Genomic DNA, 22,062 nt, shown 5'->3' with positions numbered 1-22,062 from the left:
ACGATATCTTTTAAATAAAATTCCCATTTACTTATGTATATAATTAAAATGAAAAATGTCAATAACAAAATGTCAATCATCTAAAAAAAAACATACAACGAAATACAAATTCAAAGCATAGCAACACGGACGTTTAAGAAGATGGAGGTATGATCAGGTGCCAAGGAGGAGTGAGCAGCGGGTATATTCATTTTGGCTCTATTGCACAGATCTATTAATTACAACTGTAATGGCTGGTAAACGGAGATGGCGAATGCGTAGCTCGCGTCGCAGAATAAACAGTTTATATTAATTTTAAATGGTAGATTTGATTCAATTTAGAGCAAAACATTTTCTGCTCAATACCCCAAACAATAATTCTCAGATGTTTAATGCGGTTGACAAACAGAAGTAGTGTTTCCGTACAACGGCTATGTACTGAACTACGATAGCCAATGCTTACCGTGAAAAAAGAGCCCAAATTCCATTGGAGTGTATAACATGCACCCCTTTCTCACAAAGAAATTTTCAAGAAAAAAAGGTGCGGACATTATATTCGGTAAATTGTTGTACATGTTCAGCTGTTAAACGCAAGACTGGCAATCTAATTACTTTGCAATGAATTAAGTACATAAATAAATATATGAACAATACAACACTGGTTTTATAATTTATTATCTCATTAAATCTTAGCAGAATTCAAATTACACACTCAATTATTTCTCATTAACTCATTATCAGCTGTCTAAGTTTGGCTTCTTTCGATACGGGGTCACATGTGACAAAACAGACAACATGGCCGTTGAAAACAGGCATGTTGAATGTACGTGACCTATAAACACTGGCCAAGTTAGACAAGTGGACGTTTATATTAGTTAAAATATAGTGAAAAACTAAACGGGCGGGATTGAAACTGGCTGCTCGTGGCGAGTGGCCGCTGATTAAAGTTGGCCGTAACAACAGGTGCGACTGTATTGTGTTCTACGTTAAAATTAATAAATGATAAATGGAAAAAACGAAGAAGTTGAATAAGTTGGGGTGGCAATTTTTTTCCTTTAAAACAGTCTTTTATATGAAATTATTATTTGGAACAGTGGCAAGTATTATAGGGAAATTTGACCAAAAGAACATAATTAGGAGTTACGACGCATTAAGTACCGACTTACTGATTTGAAATTAAATGAAAAGTTCGCTATTTTTTTTTTCAGTCTGCTGCTGCTGCTGCTGCTGCAAAAAATATAAAAAAAATATAGATAAACGCCACGTTTATCTTTACATATTTCAGTTATCTTTTTATCCCTGTCAACTTCAATTTATATCAAACATGCTGGGTTTTTTTAAAATCTTAATATGTAAAAAAAGCAAATAAGAAAAAACTGGACATAATATATATTCAAAAATAAACAAAAGTGTGGTTATTAAGTGAAATTTAGTAAGAAATATCATGATTGATTTGATTTTAACATATAACTTTTTTATATATAAAGATACAACACAATTGGTATTTGGCACACGTTCCAAAACTTAGACTGCCTTTTCCAAATACAAATATATAAAACAATAGAAATCAAAGTGTACACAACATCAACAAAGGTCAATGAATTAAACGACAGTCTAAATATATATCACGATTATTTGCTTAATGTTGTTAAATCTAATGATCGCATTCTTTTAAAAAGATGATCTATCGTACGGTAAAAAGGCGATTCAAACAGACAGATTCAAAGGCTATCCAGTACCAGCTATTTCTTTTTTAAAAACTCAGCTTGATACAACAATTAAGTATATGTGTTAAAAGATAAAAATGTTTATCGGTATCAATAAACTTTCAATTGCATGTGAGACATTTTCCGAAATTCAAAATGTATATCATGAAGTCTTGAATCTTGATTATATTATATTACGTGATGTATAAATGTATGACATCAGTCAACAGTAGAATTCGATTTCTTTTTTTTTTTTAAAGAATACAATTTGTTGTATAGAATTAAACATGTAGTAAAAATGTTGCATTCACAAGACAAAGAAAGCTTCCTCGCACTTGTTTTGTTTCTCCATCTCTTTAGAGTATCTAGCAAAATTTGTCAAAACTTAACTATATCTTAAGTCTTAAGAACAGAAATAGATTACAGATAACTGCTTTCTTACAGCGAACTTTAATTAATAAAGGAACCACATAATTTGTTTTAATGGACATTAATTGTTCGTCCAAGTCAATGCACTGTAATATTTGAAGTTGTCGATAATAACAAAATGTGTAGTGTTTGTTTAAAAGACTTGACATTTCAAATTATGACAAATAATTACATTCACATTACATTACATTGATGTTCACATCAATTGGATTTTTAAACAGAGGTCATATGTAATATATCTAGTCTAGTTAACACTTATATCCTTCAAATAACATCATACTAAATATATTTTTTGCAGCTATATTTCTGTCATTTGGATCTTTATTCAGTTTATCTTTCTTTATTTTGAACACACTATATTTTGTAGTTTGTTAACGTAAACAATATTTTCTTTATATTATATCGAAGGGTACGTACGGGTAAGGGGTATCATTCCTTGGGTCAACTCATTTAAAAAAAACCCACAACAACAGATAGCTCAACTGTATATTTCGTTGCTCCCACATCCTTCTCAATAAGTTCGATCGTATTTAATAGTGTTTAAATGCTCAGGTTCTATATACTTGTATATTTGATATGTACATGTATATATATATGTTTTTTTTTCAATTGCATTAAGAGTCGCTATGATAAAAATCCAATTTCATAACGAGTTTTAAAATGATATCAAAATGACTTTGACCAAAAAATGCTTTCTTTAAAGTGCATTAAATCATCCTTCAATTTAACAAACTTTGAAAAAAAAATCATTAAATTGTATATTCTCACTCACTGCTGCCATATGTTAGATCAGATTTGCTTGTAATTATGAAAAGGTATGTCTTTTTAAGGAGGAAGAAAAAAATCAATATTTTTTTTTATTTGATAAATAAATATAAATGATATTTGATGAGAGTTAATTGCGGTGCTAGTCAGAATGTTAATATGGCTGAATTCCATGTTGATTATACAAGTTATATTTTCTGTGATTCAAAGAGACTCGACAAAGAGGCCGCTTTGCTGGATTTTCATTATTCATATTAACTTGAGTACTAAAGAAAAATCTACCCTGTGCTACAAGGACGGCCCTTTGTTGCCACCTCTTAACTTCACAGCAACTTGTGTTAAACAGGGACGTTATGTCACTTTTTACAACGAACGGGTAGACAGGGTTCATTATCCTGTAGATTATCGGATCAATGCAGTATACACTGAACTTTGTGAGGTTATAGTGTCAGGTAACAATTTATACCCCTCACTCAAAAAAAAAGAGAGAAAACATTTAAAAATATATAAAACTGCAAAACAAATTACATAGAATTTTAATAGTTTTTAAAAAGCATTAAAATTGATGTGAAGAAATTTGAGTATACCTTTATTTTAAGGGTGTTTTAAATCTGGTGTATATGGCAGTAACTGTGACACACCTTGTCCAGCACATTGTGCAGACAACACATGTTTTATACACAATGGAACATGTTTATCATGTAAACCTGGCTGGAGAGATGCAATTTGTACTTTCTTTTTTTTTTGATAAAGTAATGTGAACAATCCGTCATTTAGCCTTTTTACAACATGCTTAAAATATATCAATATAGTGAATGCAAACTTTCCTTTAACAGCGTGTTCTCATGGGTGGTATGGACAAGATTGTGAACAAAGATGTATTGGGTACTGTAAACGCAATACTTTCTGTAATCACATGACTGGTCAATGCGAAAAAGGCTGTGACGTGGGTTGGTCAAGATCCTTTTGCAACAAAGGTAATTGTTTCGTTGTTTGTCAATATCTTTGAATCAACAATATGAAAACAAAGGTATACTTTTTTATTGAAGTAAAACAATTAAACCAACTTTATAACGAGTGTTAGATACATTATACCTTTGATCTTAAAAAAAGTGAATAAGATTATTGTTGAATGCCATTCTTGAATTAAAACATTTTGCTGCAATTCTATCTGACGTGCGCATTTTTATGATTATTTGACAAACAATATCCACAAATTGATATCAATGATTCAATGATATCAATGATTCATTTATACTTTGGAAAAAAAAGAATATTTTATAACAGTATGATATGCAAAAAGATGTAATACATGTTCAAATAGTGCGTCTTTGTCACAACGTTTACGTTAAAAAAAACCCACAACAACAACAAAAAACAACGTACATGTAACTGTTCAAATGTCTCTGACATTCGTTAGAGTTGTTACTGACTATATTTTTTTATACCTCATTTTTTCTCTTTGGTGATGAATACCCTGTTTTTCCAGTTTGATAATGGAAAAGACAACTCACAATTTCCTGAAAATACTGACAGTCAGTTGTCAAGGCCTTGGTGAGAATAAAAAAAGGAAGTGATGTGCTAAATTACCTAAGAACGTTGTTTACTCAGAGTTTAAGTTCTGAAAGTAGGATAATTATAAAGTTTAATTTTATTAGTAAAATTTATTTTAAAATCCACAAAAATATTATGAAATAAATTATTTTTGACAAAACATTCGATATTTTTACTATATCATGGAATAAGGCTCAAACAAAGTTGAACTTTTAGCAAGACAGTAAAAGTCGAGCATACACAATTTTGCATAATGATGTACAAAATAACCTATTTGTATAGGTAAAGCTAAGTTTTTACGATTTTTAGCGAGCTCTATCTAATAATAATAATAATTAAGGGGCCAGCCCCTTTTTTTTGGTATCAAATAAAAGGTCATATAATTCTACACAAATTTTGTTCAACAAGTGTTTAAAATATCGTTACCGTTTTGGAGATATATGAGAAAGAATGTTTTAGGGGCCGGTCCCTTAACTCCTTTTAGGGGCCGTTTAACGAAATTTTGACGTTTGCATTTTGTTGAGAACATCATTTTGAACAACTTTTCTTTTGAACTGCATTACAAAATATTTTTCCTTTCTGAGATATGGGTGATCAAAATTTTTGACTTTTGGCCCCTAAAACCCCTTAATTACGTAACACATGATAAAATCATTACATTGCTTGAATACATAACTATAAAATAAACACATTTGCTTCTACATCATTTCACAAAATATCTCTCAGTAAAGGGCTACATATTAAAGACTTTATAGGCCTTTGGTCCCCTAATTTAAGGGGCCAGCCCCTTTTTCTTGGTATCAAATAAAAGGTCATTTAATTCTACACACATTTTGTTCAACAAGTGTTTAAAATATCGTTACCGTTTTGGAGATATACGAGAAACAATGTTTTAGGGGCCGGTCCCTTAACTCCTTTAAGGGGCCGTTGAACGAAAATTTGAAGGTTGCATTTTGTTAAGAACATCATTTTGAACAACTTCTCTTCTGTATTGCATTACAAAATATTTTTCCTTTCTGAGATATGGGTGATCAAAATTTTGGACTTTTGGCCCTTCAAAACCCTTATTTACGTAACACATGATATAATCATTACATTACTTGGATACATTACTGTCAGATTAACATATTTGCTTCTATAACATTTCACAAAAAATTTCTCAGTAAAGAACTACAGATAAAAGACTTTAGAGCCCTTTGGTCCCCTAATTTGAGGGGCCAGCCCCTTTTTCTTGATATCAAATGAAAGGTCCTGTAAATATTAACATTTCTTACGTTACATGTCTTAACAAAATATTTTTCAGAAAAGAGATAAACAAAGAAAACAAGAAAAAAATACGACATTTTTTTAAACTAAATTTTCAGGTCCAGGCGAGCTTCGGCGCCTTTCAATCCAGTTCAAAATGAAAATAAAATTGCAAATCTACAATCTTTTGTCTACCATTCCATGAAAGTTTGAACTCAATATCTTTTATAGTTTAGGAGAAGTTAGAGTAACAAGCCACCCCTCTAAAAATCGCTAAAACGTCAATATCTCAAAAACGGTAGTGACGTCATCAATATAATAAAAAACCTATAAGGTTTCGATCACTATCTATCATATCTGAAAGTTTCATGAAAATCGGTTGAGCCGTTTCTGAGAAATCGCGTGCACAAAATTTGTAAGAAAAAAAAGAAAAATAATAATAATAACTAGACACGATCTCGTTGCGAGCAACGAGGAGGTCTTCCGTCCGATTTTTAGAATATGGAATAACCTTACTCTTGACCTTCTTCAACGAAACGTATCCGGAAAAGGAGGCGGGCTCTATGAGTAATTGGTGAAAGACTATTTATCCCTTTGGTGTCCTTTATTTGAGGGATCAGCTCCTTTTCATTCATTTTAGTCAAAAGGTATTTTTGTGTACCACTAATAAGTATTTAGAAATTGGTTACCGTTTTTGAGATATCTGGGAAAAATCGTTTTGATATCCGGTCCCAAAACTCCTTTTAGGGTCCAGATAAAAACAATTTATGGTTGTACATTGTTAAGCTCAATATTTTGAGCATCAAAGCTTTAGACTTCTGGCCCCTTAAAATCCCCAATTATGTAACATAAGTGTAAATGATTGCCATGTACATGTACATAACAGTAGAATGAACATAATTACTTCTATAACGTTTCACAAAATATTTAACAGTAAAAAGTTATCATTAAAAGGCTTTAGAGCCCCCTCAGCCCCTTCTTAGAAGGACCAGCCCCTTTTTCATGATTTCAAATGAAAGCTCTTGTCAATTCAAACACTTTTTGTTCAACAAGTAATTACAAATTTTGTACGTTCCCGAGATATCTTGAGAGGGTCGTTTTAGGGGCCGACCCTGTAACTCCTTTTAGGGACCGCATAACAAGGAAATTATGGTTTCAGATTGTTAAGCTCAATATTTTGAGCATCTTCTGTTAAATATTGCTTATCCAAATGTTTCTTCATTTTGAGATATTGAGCATCAAAGTTTTGGACTTCTTGCCCCTTAAAATCCCTAATTACGTAACATAGGAGTAAATGATTGTCATGTTTAGGTTAATGACCTAAGAATAAACATAATTGCTTCTATAACGCATCACAAAATATTTCACGGTAAAAAGTTATCATTAAAAGACTTTAGAGCCCCCTCAGCCCTTAATTTGAAGGGCCAGCCCCTTTTTCAGGATTTCAAATGAAAGCTCTTGTCAATTCAAACACATTTTGTTCAAAAAGTGTTTACAAATTTTGTACCGTTCTCGAGATATCTGGAGAGGGTCGTTTTAGGGGCCGACCCTGTAACTCCTTTTAGGGACCGCATAACAAGGAAATTATGGTTTCAGATTGTTAAGCTCAATATTTTGAGCATCTTTTGTTCAATATTGCTTATCCAAATGTTTCTTCATTTTGAGATATTGAGCATCAAACTTTTGGACTTCTGGCCCCTTAAAATCCCAAATTACGTAACATAGAAGTAAATGATTGCCATGATTAGGTTAATGACCTAAGAATAAACATAATTGCTTCTATAACGCATCACAAAATATTTCACGGTAAAAAGTTATCATCAAAAGACTTTAGAGCCCCCTCAGCCCCTAATTTGAAGGGTCAGCCCCTTTTTCTTGATCTCAAATGAAAGCTCTTGATTTAATTAAGTTTTTTTGTTCTACTTGTTTTAACAAAATGCTTTCGAGAAAAGAGATATTCAAAGAAAACCAAGAAAAATCACGACGCCTTTTTAATCTTAATTTTCAAGCTCGGGCGAGCTTCGGCGCTCTTTGAGATGATTAATTACCATTAGACACTATTTCAATCTTTCGTCTATCAGCCCTGAAAAGTTCAACATCATATCTTAAATGATAAAAGAGGAATTCTCCGCACAAAATACCCCTATAAAAACAGTTAAATCCACGATATCTCAAGACAGGAAGTGACGTCATCAACAAAAAAAATTTCCAACAAGGTTCAAATCATTACCTATCAGAACTGAAAATTTGACGTTAATCAGTTCAGCCGTTTCCGAGATATCGCGTGCACAAAATCGGTAAGAAAAAAAAATAATAATAATAACTAGACACGATCTCGTTGCGAGCAACGAGGAGGTCTTCCGTCCGATTTTAAGAAAAGGAAATGACATTGCCCTTAATATTCGTCAACGAAACATATCTGTAAATATAGGTGGGATCTAAGAGTTATGTATGAAAGACTATCTACCCCACTCTTGATCTCATAAGAATGCTCTTGTCATTTCAAACACATTTTGTTCAACAAGTGTTTAGGAATATTGTAACGTTCTCGATTGAGAAGGTCGTTTTAGGGGCCGACCCTGTAACTCCTTTTAGGGACCGCATAACAAGGAAATTATGGTGGCATATTGTTGAGCTCAATATTTTGAGCATCTTCTGTTCAATATTGCTTTTCAGAATTTTCCTCCATTTTGAGATATTGAGGATCAAAGTTTTGAACTTATGGCCCCTTGAAATCCCTAATTACATAATATAGGAGTAAACGATTGTCATGTATAGATAAATAACATTATAATGAACATAATTGCTTCTATAATATATCACAAAATATTTCACCGTAAAAATATAAAATTAAAAGACTTTAGAGCCCTCTCAGCCTCTTATTTGAAGGGCCAGCCCCTTTTTCTTGATGTCAAATAAAAGCTCTTGATGTTATAATGTTTTTTTGTTTTACATGCTTTAGCAAAATACTATCGAGAAAAGAGATATTGAAAGAAAACCACGAAAAATCACGACGCTTTTTCAACAGTAATTTTCGAGCTCGGGCGAGATTCGGCGCTTTTGGTCACAAAAAAATATATGTACCATATTTCAGATGTACAACCTTTTGTCTACAATCCCTGAAAATTTGAACTCAATATCTCAAATAGTTTAGGAGTTTCTCCCCGGACAAGCCGACCCTCTGAAAATCGTTAAATTGTAAATATCTCAAAACCGGAAGTGACGTCATCATTTAAAAAATTTTCCAACAAGGTTCAGATCAATACCTATCAGATCTGAAAGTTTGACGTAAATCGGTTCGGCCGTTTATGAGGAATCGCGTGCACAAAATCGGTAAGAAAAAAAAGAATAATAACTAGACACGATCTCGTTGCGAGCAACGAGGAGGTCTTCCGTCAAATTTTTAGAAGGAATTAAGAGATCATCGACTTTGATAAATTATGTTACAATGTCTTTTAATACTTGTATTTTTTCCAATTAAGATAGAATTAAATTTGTTTACCTCTGGCCCCTAAAAACCCTAATTAGGTAACGCAAGAGAAAATCATTATATTGTTAGGATATATAAATGTATTATACCTAATTTATCTCTAATAACATTTTACAAAATAGCTCTCAGTAAAGGGCTATAAATAAAAGACTTTAGAGCCCTTTCGTCTCCTAATTTATTCGGCCAGTCCCTTTGTCTTGATAATCAAATGAAAGTTCATTTATTTTGATCACATCATGTTTAAAAAGTGCTTAGAAATTCGTTACCGTTCTTAATATATATGCGAAAGAACGTTTAAGGGACCGATCACTTATCTCCTTATAGGGGCCGTTTAACGAAATTTTGAAGATTGCATATTGTTAACGACATCATTTTGAACAGCTTTTCTTCTATACTTTTCTGATATATGGTTGATCAAAATTTTGGACTTTTGGCCACTAAAAATCTCTGAAACCTCTAATTACATATCACATGACAACATTATTATTTTGCTTGGATACATAACTGTGAGATAAACATATTTGCTTCTATAGCATTTTACAAAATATCCCTCAATAAAGGGTTATAGATAAAAGACCTTAAAGCTATTTGGTCCCCTAATTTGAGGGGAGAATCACTTTTTCTTGAAATCAAATGAAAGGCCATTTATATCAATGAACATTTTGTTCAACAAGTGTTTAGAAATTCGTCACCGTTCTTGAGATATAAGGGAAAGAACGTTTAAGGGGCGATCCCTTATCTCATTATAGGGGACGTTTAACGAAATTTAGAAGGTTGCATATTGTTAAGGACATCATTTTGAACAGCTTTTCTTCTATACTACATTTCAAAATATTTTTCCTTTCTGAGATATGGTTGATCAAAATTATGGACTTTTGGCCCCTAAAATCCCTAATAACATAACACATGATAACATAATTACATTGGTTGGATGCATAACTGTGAGATAAACATATTTGCTTCTATAACATTTCACAAAATATCCCTCAATAAAGGGTTATAGATAAAAGACTTTAGATCTTTGGTCCCCTTATTTTAGGACTGGAGTTGCTACAACCTAAATTCATTTTTGTAAATGAGGCCCCTTGAGTGGTTTTTGACATATTTTATGTCTGTTCATTTCAGAAATGAACCGAAATTGGTAAACCATTTATGAATTTTCGAGTAAGTGAGGATGCGTTCCATTTAGGGAGTCCGTTTAACCTCGTATAACCCTAGGACCGTAATCGGACGAAGTTCTTAAAGTTTTCAGCACGTGTCAATTACTGTCAATTAAAGTCTACTTGGTACAAATAAACAATATAAGAATATTCTGTTTTTTACGATCCATTAATTTCTGGAAGCTCGTGATTACGTTAATTAAGTATTTGAAAGGGATTTTGATGTTTTTCAACTTTTACAATATCAACGTTATTTCTTATTTTCTATCGATACAATTGGTAAATCTGATGTCAATCACATACGTTTTCAGCTGTACTGTCTCTTTAAAAGTTGTGTTTGAATTGTATTAACAAAATAATATTTATTAAATTTATGCCATTGCTCATGATAGTACGGATTTTTTGGAAAGGTTGACCGAAAGATAAGTTGGATTCAGTTAAGTGTTTTGGTCGGTAGAATGAAAACAGTTTATAACTGTAAATCGTATAATTTAATAACCATTTTAACAGATTAAACGTGACTTCTATTCAAATTTCTCTCCGGAATCAAAAACATATCAGTACACATTTTCTATTTCTTCTTCTCGATTTTCACAATTAATGCGTCGTGGTAACTGTAGTACGTAGGTATTTTTTCGACATTTGCCTGCATTGATGTTGACATATATACATGGTCCAGAATAGTTGCACCTTCTGTCGTACTGAAATCCACTATTTGGATAAAACCTTTCCTTCTCATAAATGTTTGAACAGGGCCTGAAGATCGTGCATCCTCATTGAAGTCACCAAGACAGACAACATAACTACTCTGAGTCTTGTAATATTCAATGAGCTTTTCAAGTTTTAACAGAAATTGGGTAACATTTAAAGTGTTTGGGCGATAAACAGTTAGAACTATTATGTCTTCCAAAACATATTTTATACTTAAACATTCCACATTCTTTTCCGGGACCGCAAGAACATTTTTTTCAGGACCTGTTTCTTTCATGTAAACAGCTACACCGCCACCTTTTGCTGATTGCAGTTGAAACACTTGAGCATTGGTATCGTCATATGCATCTTCTCTAGCTGTGTGGTGAAAACTAAAGCCATTTATTTCGAAAATTCTTACATTTTGTCCTGATTTCATCCATGTCTCTGTTAGACATATGATATCCGCATTCGTACATCGACTATCCTTTTTCAAATCCTCGAAATGTTTATTGAGGCTCTGAATATTGTGAACGAAAATTGTGATGCTCTCTTTAGGGATATCGAAGGTTGGTTGTATTAATCTAGGCATCTCTTGCAAAGCTGCTTTTACTTCTGGGTCAGCGTATATTTTTTTCTTAAACATTTCCTGATCGTTTGATTCAATGAACAATCCTGCTTTTGATGTAACTCTGCTCAATGCAACATATCCTTGTCCAGGAGAAAATGTGCGGTCTAAATTAACAACAACTTTGTCAACTGTCATTCCTTGCACTTTGTGAGATGTACATGCCCAAGATAATCGCAATGGAAACTGATGTCTAACAACATTCTTTGTTTTTTGGTCCAATATTTCCTCTTGAATCCTTTCAATCAAAACATTGTTCCCATTTCTAGTTTTTTTTCCAGATTTGTTTCCAACGTTTATATTGTCAAATATCACTCCTATTGCAACAACATTGTTTGCTACATTATTGCGTCCATATACAAAATGGGATACATAGCCCATAACTCCGTTTACAAGCCCGTCACCTACATCACAGTTTCTTGTTAGCATCACTCTTGCACCGACTCCTAATAACAAACTGCTTGACAGAGTGCTTGTTCCAGGCTTTGTCATTGGTTTATCTCTTAAGAATAGCTTGCCAGTCGATCTATCTTTGGTAAAATCTTGAGCATCAATTTCAATGAGGTCCTTGCAGGTTTTCTTTATCATTTTCAAGTTAAAGTCATTGACTTCATCGTTTGTTGAATAGACATGAAGGACATCATCTGGACCTTCCCTTTCACAGTCATTTAGGATTGAATTTGTTTCTTCTGACAGTGGTTCTTTTGATACTCGTGTCCGTAGGGAATTTAGTGCTGTTGCAAACGGAATATCTTCACGCTGTCTCATTATTTCGTCGAATTCCACTACTTTGAAAAGATAAACCCAGTAGTCAACAGGATATAAAGGGTTGTCTTTGTAAAGTCTTTCATCTTTGCGTTGCTTAACTGGAGGAAGTTGGTAAAAATCACCCACGGCAATTACTGACACTCCTCCAAATGGGTCCTTGCATTTTTTAATTTGAACAAGCCTTTCATGAATATAGAATAACAGCTTTTTATACACCATTGAAACTTCATCAATAACTAGGATTTGCATATCCCCGAGCTGAACACGCATTTCACTCAGAGTTTGTTCTCCTAGTGGTTCATACGGCAATCGCATACATTTCGGTAATGAAAATAAATGGTGAATAGTACTCCCTCCGATGTTAAATGCAGCTGTCCCAGTAAAAGCAGTAAGAAGCACTGAAACACTGTCCGGTGTTGTCAAATTTTTACCAAGAATTCGAGAAGCCTCATAGTGTATGGCTTTGATAAGGTGACTTTTGCCTGTTCCTGCTCCACCCGTTATAAAAACATGCAGCGGATCAGGTTTTTCCCCAAAGATCTTTTTCAAACACCACTCTCGTATAATATAAAATACCTTCGTTTGCGTCAAATTTAAATTTCGAAGGATGTGTAGCATTTCATCTTTGGATTGTGTGTTCTGTTCAACTCTGTATAGTACATCGACATTGTTATCATTTTGCATGTCTGGAAGTTCCTCTGGAACATTCAAATCCGTAGGTTCATTTTTTGCAGAAGCGCATTCTCGTCTCACTAATTCTGTCTCCGGGCAAAGATGTGCCCATGCATCTTCTGGTTCTCCAATATTTTCGAAAGTTTCTTGTGCCTCTGCAATCAAATCTTCATTTTGAGCATACTGTGATTTGTTTGAATCGACAATTGATTTCACTGATTGCACGATCTGGCTTCCTTTGATTCGTACGTGTCCATTTTCGTAAAAGTCTTCATAGAGATCAAATCCTGGAGGTTTCAATTGATTATCTGTCCAGTATGGCAAGAACAGCTGAATTATACTTTGATAGTACTTCTCTGGCATTTGCTTTACATTATATCGTGGGTACTTAATTATAGCTGGCTTTGTGCGTGTTCTCCTTTGAATAAACCCTTTTGAGTTCTGCAGTTCAAATACATTTTCATTTTCAGATTTAGGAACCTGTGATTTAGCAAGCACTCTGAATTCTGAAGAAAATTCTGCCAGACACATATTCTCAAACATTGTTTTCTTTGGCCGATTTAGGTACCTTTCTATTATATTTGTCATCCAAATATCATCTTCATCATTGTCATCTTCAAAATCATCATGTTCTTCTTTTTTGTTCCTTTTTTTAAGTTGGGACAATGGTTTAGTCAGCCTGGTTGGATTGTCACCCACTGGTATAAAAACAATTTTCCTTGAGCATTCCTTCATTTTTAAGTTGCATACCCGATAGACAGCTTCCTGTGCGCTTACTTCTCTATGATTTAAATATGCAGAGCCAATTTTTTTCAGAGTTGTACGAGCACTTTCATTTCCCTCTTCTGCCTCTATTTTGGTTTGTTTCAACACCATTCCCATTTCCCTTTCAGACTTCGAAATGTAGGAAATGATGTATACAATGCAACTAAATGGATCTAGGACAAACTGAATATCCATATTTGCATCCCAACATTTTAATAGGCAGGGGTTAAACTGATTGATCCATAGCTCATGTGGATTTCTTTTGAGAACAACTGATCTCTTTTTGGCTAATAATCTATGTGCTTCCTCATACTGTGACTGTGTCAAATTGAGACTTTCAAATATATCCTCAGTACTTTCCGATTCATTTGGTTCATCTTGCACTTTGTTCCATACTTTTAATAGCACCTCTTTAGCTTTTGATTGATTGTCTGATAAATCATTCGTATCTTGATTATCATCTTCCTCGTTTGGAGAATTGATAAACGTGCGTACAGAAGGTGGCCTAGGAAAGTTAAACCTACACTCTGTGCCTTTTTTCCTGCATGATTTGGAATGTTTCTTGCTGTGTTGTTGTACAGCCAGTACTACATCTCTTAGCTCTACATCTTCATTTTCAGATGGAACTGCACAACTAACATATTTGTCAATGAAATCGCATACAGCTTCCTCTCCGTCTTCATCAAGTTTTGGAGCATTTTCTATCCAATACAGGCAATGCATGTGTGGCGACCCTCTTTGCTGAAATTCAACTCTTTGGAAATAATCTGATACTTTCCCAATTGGTTCGGATGGTGAAAATATTACCTCAGTTTGAAATATATGAAATCTATGTTCAAACATCCTAGCAACTGTCACAGGATTGCTTCTTAGCACTTCATTCTTTTCAGACCAGTCTAACATAGAAGGATCGCGGTTATCATTTTGCTGCCTTAATATTGTAGCAACTGCATCATTCCATCTATGTTCTGCAGCAGAAAACGAACAAAACCATGTAGGTATTCCTAATTGTCGAAGCATAGCAAAGAGATCCTTTTGTGCAGCTGACCAATAAGAAGGTGTTCCACGTATTGGCTGCATGAATCGCAAAGCCTCATCAGTTTTCATTAATTTGGAAAGTACTTCAGGGCTTTTCACCATATTTGCTGTCACTTTCTCGTCACTTCCAATTCTTTTGACCGATTTCCTTATTGATATTTGAGTTTTTTCGATAACCTGATTTAAATCAGACAAAAACTGACTGAAGAAAACATAATTGCTGTCTTTTGCAAATCGATCGTCAGTATTCATAAGGCGATTGTTGAAGTATCTTGATAGCGTTATTCTTGTGTCTCTTGCATCATTCCATGTAAAGCGTCCACTCGGGAAAAGGTATGGAAATGTCTTTGCCTCATTACCTGGTTCTTGTAACATCTTCACAGGGTTATTGCCTTCTCCTGGAGCAATATTATAAATATCATCGAAGTAATGATCGAGCACTTCCTGAGCAATATCAACAGGCTGCAAGCATGTATCTGTCGATATGTTCTGAACATTATCTTCCGATGATAAGTCGGCATTGCTTGGAATGTCCTCACAATCTCCAAAATTTCCCTTCCAATTTGTGTCTATTGAAATATCTTTATACCACTGATTGTTCAGTTTCAGGAAATTCAATGCCTCAAATATGTGTTTTGGTTCGACGAACTGGTATTCAACATAACCTTTATAACTTAACTTTCTCTTTAATTTTACTCTGAGTAGCAAATCATCATCTGGTTTCATTGGCAACTTTGTGATTTTTTGAGATCTGATGGTACACATACAACTGGTCCATGGATATTTTGTTGCCCACCATGTGGAAGAGCCATTACTTTCATAAAAGGTATGTGTATTGCTATTAAGTGTTTTTCAAGGCTGTTTAAATTGTTCAATTCCTTTGGAATATCTTCAAGTGATAGATTGTTATATGCTGCTTCTGCTGGGATCTTTCCAGTTAGAATTTTCCTGTTACCTGTATAGCAAATCCACAGATTTGATTGGATGCAATTCACTGGACATAAATCAGTACACTGATGGCAATACTTTTCCTGAATGCAAAGGATTGCAATGTTTGCTGCTTGCTGGTTTCTGCTATAAGTATGTCGATCACATTTTTTAACTTGATTTTGAAATAGTAGACGACTACAACAGCAGCATGAATAATCAATACCTTGCTTTGCCTTTGCTTTAAATAGTTTAACAACCTCATCTGAATTTTCCAGTTGTGCTTGTTGAGCTACTCTCAGACCTCTAACTCTATCTTTCTTCAATGATTGGTTTGTTTCATTTGAAGCATAATGTTTTCTACTACTGTCTTTTACCTTTGACTTGAAGGATTCATCACTTTTATATTTTGCAGCTGCTGCAAGAAGCTTGGATTCTCTGAATTCTGCATTTTCTCTGTATCTCTTTGTACTTGAAGCATTGACTTTAACTCTATGCTGTTCATTTGAATTATATTTTAGTTTGCTCTTTGCTTTAACGTTGTCTCTGTGTTCTGCATTTGAATCATATTTTAGTTTGCTCTTTGCTTTAACGTTGTCTCTGTGTTCTGCATTTGAATCATATTTTAGTTTGCTCTTTGCTTTAACGTTGTCTCTGTGTTCTGCATTTGAATCATATTTTAGTTTGCTCTTTGCTTTAACGTTGTCTCTGTGTTCTGCATTCATCTTATATTTTTGAACACTTCTCATTCTAACAATTTTCCTGTGATGGTCGTCAGTTGCATATTTCTCAATCCTTTTTTTTTTTAGATTATTCCTATGCTGATCATCATTTCTGTACTTTTCAATATTATTCATCTTCAAACTTTCCCTTCGACCTTGGTCTGATGTATATACTTTCTTGTTTCTTTCTTTAGTTCTTGTTTGATATTCAATATCATCATGATATCTCTGTTTGCTTCTTAGTCTTGTCTCAGCTTGGTATGTTTCGTTGTTTAAGTATCTTGCATGTGTTGTTTTTCGCTTTTTTTCTCTATAACCCTCATTTTTCTGGTACTTGGATCTTAACTGCTGTTTCTTTTTAAGTTCAGGACTCAAACTGTCTTGTGTTTTTCTTGATGACAGCCTCTTTCTCTGCATACGAGTTCTGTTTCGAAATCTCCTTTCGTACTCGTTTTTTGAATGTTTACAATTTCGCTTACATTCTCCTTGCAGTTCCTGACCATCAACAGAAAGTATTACATTATAATGATTTTGGTGGTGGTGATTCAGATAGACTGCTCCAGATCTAGTTTCAGTAGAAAACTGAACGTCATCAGCCGCAAATTTTAACCAGCATCCACTAGAATATGTGTAGATATCAATGTTCAGTAAATGAGCTGTAGCAAAAATTTCAACTTCGGTAGCCCATGTACCTAGTTTTGACATTTCAGTAGAAGAAAGGTGACTTTGGACAGTCTGCACGCCATCATTTAAGAATGGGTTAAAAAGTTCTTCGTTTTCCATCATATGCACACAGACAGCATTACGAATTATACCGTGAAAATCCTCAGAGTTCGTAAGACTAAATGATATAGCCCTGAAAAAGCAGTTTCCATCTCCTGCTATTTTCTTTTCAAACATTGGTTTTGTCAAATTCATTCTTGAATACATTTCATTTGCATCTGTTGTGGTTATATACGGAATATTCAAATCATGGCAGATGTTTTCTTTAGATTCTGGACTCAGTGGTATGAAATCAAAATTTGATTCTTCATGTCTGATGAAAACCAGATCATCATTTTCATCGCACTCCTCAATTGAGGTTTTTACTGGTAGGTCAGTTGTTCTAGATATGTTACTGATGTCTTGTTCCACTACCAATCCACAAACATTTCTTAGCGAGTTCAATTTACAAGACACACTTGTCAAATTACATTCCACACCCTTCGAAAATCCCATTGAATGAGCAAGACGTTCAAGATGTGCATACACTTGATCTATATTTTGAAATAAAAGTCTTGAACTCTTTCCGTTAACATTGCAAAGTCCATCAGAAGATCTAGAATGAGAGTCAAATGTAAAGAAACCACTTGTACTTCTTCCAATTAACATAGTATTCCCACCAAAGCACACAAAACAGCCATCAGTGTCTGTTAATGCAAGGTGTAGTGCTTCTTTGAGTGGTAGAGCATTGAAGTCTGCGAGATTAAACCCAATATCTGCTAAAATAACAGTTGTGATCGACTCATTTGGTTGAAAGGTATATGATCCATTGAAACATTCAAAATATTGAGGTAATTCCTCTACTAAAAGATATCTATTATTAATAGATGAACTTCTTTGTAAAAACGTGTACAACTCGTCACCTGTCACCAAAATTCTGTTCATATCCATTGTTGTCCAATTTAATGCACTCTTAAATTTGTGATACGCTTATCCTGCTAAACAGTTAGCAACACACTGTGTCCCAGCATTATCCCTAAATGATGGATGAGCTTGATGAAATGAGCCTTGTACAGAGGAAGAAATTTCATAGGTACCTTTCTTGGATGGTATCTGCCAGTTCTGATCAGGATTTCTTTCATTTGTGTTTTCTTCAATACAAGTACCTGAAATTGTTTGTTTCTTAGTATTTTCATTTCTATTTGTTTTCCTTTCAGTTTCCTTTTTGTTTATCCTCAAGTAGCCCTCATCTTTTGTTTTCCTGCTGGTCCCTCCATACATAGAGGTTTCCAGCTGCGCCTGACCTGCTGGTCCGGACACGTGCACGGTGTCCAGTCCAGGTGCCCTCGGTGGAGCACAAACCCACGGTGGGGAGTCAGGGGACGGTGCCTTGCCCTCGTCACGGACAAACAGACGACTTCCCCGAGGAGATGGCAACCTCGGGGCAGGTGAATGCATTTTCACTCGAGGCGAGGCCTGCACCCTGGCCAGGGGTTTTTTCTCTCTAGATGGAAACCCCATAGAACCAAGCCCCGGAAAGTTACCGGGAGAAGCTGAAACAGCTTCCTCCTCTGTTCCGCAAGGAACAGAGAAATTAGACAAGTCTGGTGGTGCATCGGTTGGTGCAGGTTTCTGTCTCTTCTGCCTCTTTTTAAGTTTCTCAGTTTCACGCTTTAGTCTTTGGTTAACAGCTTTCTTTCTCTTTGCCATCTAAACACAAAATGCAATTCTTAATTAGTATACATCTCATCAAGAATCATTCCTTTCTTACCATATTTTTGCATCATTTTATAAAACACGAGGCCCTGGGGCCATATCGCTCAACTGACTTATAATACCAAACTGATATAACCAAAGAGCTTCAATACATAAAAAAATGTATGAAATGATATATTGCATATTTGTCTTTAGCTGATTTTATAACATTGAGATTAAAATAAACAATGAGAGGTTAAAAGATTTTTGAAAATTATTCCTATGTTAAAATTTTAGCATTGTTGCTCCACTTTACCTCCAAGGATAGTTATTTAAGCAAAGTTTAAAGTACACTACCGAAAAATGTTTCGTTAAAGGTTTCAACTTAACTGGTAAACAAATGAAGCAAAATATTTACTGGTATACAAATGTGGCAAAATGTTAATGAGAAGGAACATTTTTTTTTTAAATTAAAATTAATCCTGATTTTTTTCAATAGGATATAAATCAATATCATAATGTGGAGGTGTTTTATGTCATATTAAAGATTATACAAGTGTCAAATTATATATATTTCAGTAAGCATGTTCACATGCCAGAAAGGTTATTTAAGTGTCACATTACATGTATTTTAGTAAGCAAGTTCGATGAGACTATACCTGGAACTAACGGTCATTAATGGGTGCATTATTTGTAAGTTGTATTTATATAGATTTAATTTATGATTGTTGACATGACGTGTATAAATATAAAGGTAATATATCATCTATGCTTAAGTATCCTACCAATCTATTTAATTATATTCATTAAAACGACAGGGTTACAAACAAGAGCAATTTTCATGGTTTTTGGGTAAACAAAATCATCTATAAAACATTATTTCAATTCTGAATGTGTTATTTATGTTTGGTTTAATTAGGAAATAATTAAAATCATGCTAGTATATGTGAAATTCAAAATATAAAAGAATTATATGATAAGCGCTGTCATACTTCAAGTGCATTTTCTATTTGATTGTTGTTTATAAGAAATTTGAATTTTGTGGCAAGTAAATAAAAACATAATGATAATATGTGCAGTAAAGTTTTAACATATTTAATCTCATTACAAATCTCACTGAGGCGTGATATCACCTTTATGAGGCATCACCTTACCTAGCCAAAGGTTTACAATCCACTCTGATGCTCTGAAGAGTGGATCGTAAACCCTTGTCAAGCGACGATGTTATGAGACCACCTTAGTCATGTTATATATAAATCATAGTAAATAATATTGGATATTCATGGATACTGTAGTATGGTTTGGCACAATATCATATCTTTAAGAAAAATTTCATAATCATATTACAATAAGATATGACATCATTTCAAGATATGATATTGTATTACATAAAATGATACTGTAATGTATTCTGTTTTACGTTATTGTTTTTGATCACATAATACAATATCATAAAATAATAAATGACACAAAATAGTATCATGTAATACAACATCATTTCCCATGATACACCACAAAATTGCATTGTATGATATAAAAATGTACGATATAGGTTAATAAATTATGATATTGTATCATATGCAATATGACAATATGACTATATGATATGTTACGATTTAACGTTCACAGCTATGGTTTCATTAAGGCCGCAGAGGTGTTAAATAATGGTGAAATGAATCTTATGCGATTTTAACTTAAACCAATCATATCTATATAAGGCCTAATATTTTAATTTTAGAACGTGCAATGCTATGATTACATAAGCGAGTGATAACAGGCACATATTTATTTTATACATCAATTATGGTTACGTAAATTGACACGATGACACAGCTAAAAGAGGTTGAACATACATTAAGAGGCTCGTGAGACACATTGCTCACCTGAACAACAGTTCCTTGTAACATTCTATTTCGTAGCATATACTATTTCTATTTTAAACTTTGAACCCTTTTTAAGGCCCAAGTATTGGTCCTGGGTTTATGTTGGCATAAACAAAATTAGAATGTACACTTTCTAAGGATCCTTGCTTAGTAATCTCACAAACTGTAGCATTGTACTTTTCAAGAATAAGAGTTTGAAACATTTTCTATATATAATCATTAGTTAAACTTTAAACCCGTCTTGGGATCCCAATATAATTCTGGTGGTGACAGTTTGATTCATTTACAATCTAAATTATTTTAGGATGCTTGCATATCAATCTTACAAATAAAAGCAATGTAGTTATTGAGTTTTTTTTTTTAAATATTTCCCCTTCTTGGGCCGCAGTATTAGATTGAGAGCCACTGCTTTTATGATTGAGAATAAACAATATTTGAAGATGTAATCTGACAAGATGAACTATTCTAGTTCTTATGGAAATTTTTTAAAAACATTTTGCCTATATACTTCTAAGTTACACCTCTGATCCCTCTTGGGGGTCCAGTATTAGTCTTGGTTACGATTTTAAAAATATTGAGTCTATGTTATCCAAGATTACATTCATACTGCATAGTAATGTCACAAATTGTAGCATTTAAGTTCTCGAGAGGAAGGTTTTAAAACATTTTCCCTATATATTTCTATGGTAAACTTTGAACCCCTCTTACGGCCCCAGTATTAGTCCGAAGCCAAAGATTTTCAAAGAATAGAATCTACATTATACAAGGATGCATGTATAGTAATCTCATTAACTATAGCATTGAGCTCTCAAAAAAAAGATTTTTAAACATTTTCCTTATATACTTTTATGTTTAACTTCGAACCACTCTCGGGGGTCCAGTACTAGACTTAAGATCAAGGCGTTCACAATTTACAACACAAAATGAGGATCCTTGCATAGTTATCCAGCAAATTTTACAGTGTACATTGTAGCACTTGAAAGAAAGATTTTTAAACCTTTCTTGTTAAATATGTAATTCTATGTTAAACTTTGGAGCCTCAGATTTGGTCCTGGGAACACAAGTTTCACTATTTACAATTTTGTTTATAAATGTAAAGGTGCAGTGGTTCTTGAGAGGATTTTAAAGACACACACCCTTTTAACTGTTTCGCAATTATATTCCTTTTAAAAATGATTTAGCCCTTTATTTCAACAATTTAGAATTCCCTACCCGTACGAATGCTTTGTACCATATTTGGTTTA

The 22,062-nt window shown here is 33.7% G+C and overlaps 1 protein-coding gene across 1 annotated transcript; it reads right to left on the bottom strand.

Annotated features, from left to right (window-relative positions):
• Positions 1–10,899: 10,899 nt before the first annotated feature.
• On the bottom strand, positions 10,900–18,950 carry LOC128173887 (uncharacterized). The gene is made up of 4 exons (XM_052839564.1): positions 18,545–18,950; positions 16,043–17,671; positions 15,657–15,844; positions 10,900–15,537 (listed from the first exon to the last, which is right to left on the bottom strand). Exons 1-4 carry the CDS (start codon positions 18,948–18,950, stop codon positions 10,900–10,902), a joined length of 6,861 nt encoding a protein of 2,286 aa, XP_052695524.1.
• Between the last annotated feature and the right edge of the window lie 3,112 nt (positions 18,951–22,062).

This window comes from Crassostrea angulata, chromosome 2 (genome assembly GCF_025612915.1).
Source record: "Crassostrea angulata isolate pt1a10 chromosome 2, ASM2561291v2, whole genome shotgun sequence".
Classification (NCBI taxonomy): Eukaryota; Metazoa; Mollusca; class Bivalvia; order Ostreida; family Ostreidae; genus Magallana; species Magallana angulata.
Note: the sequence above shows the minus strand (reverse complement) of the source record. Positions and strands in the feature narration are given on the sequence as shown.

Excerpts from the sequence above, each read along its gene's own strand:
- LOC128173887 (XM_052839564.1), bottom strand. The coding sequence starts at position 18,950 with ATGGCAAAGAGAAAGAAAGCTGTTAACCAAAGACTAAAGCGTGAAACT. Across the intron at positions 17,672-18,544 it reads GCACGTGTCCGGACCAGCAG|TGGAACAAGACATCAGTAAC; the intron begins GTCAGGCGCAGC and ends GTGGATTGGTAG. Across the intron at positions 15,538-15,656 it reads AAAATATCCATGGACCAGTT|TTCGTCGAACCAAAACACAT; the intron begins GTATGTGTACCA and ends GTTGAATACCAG.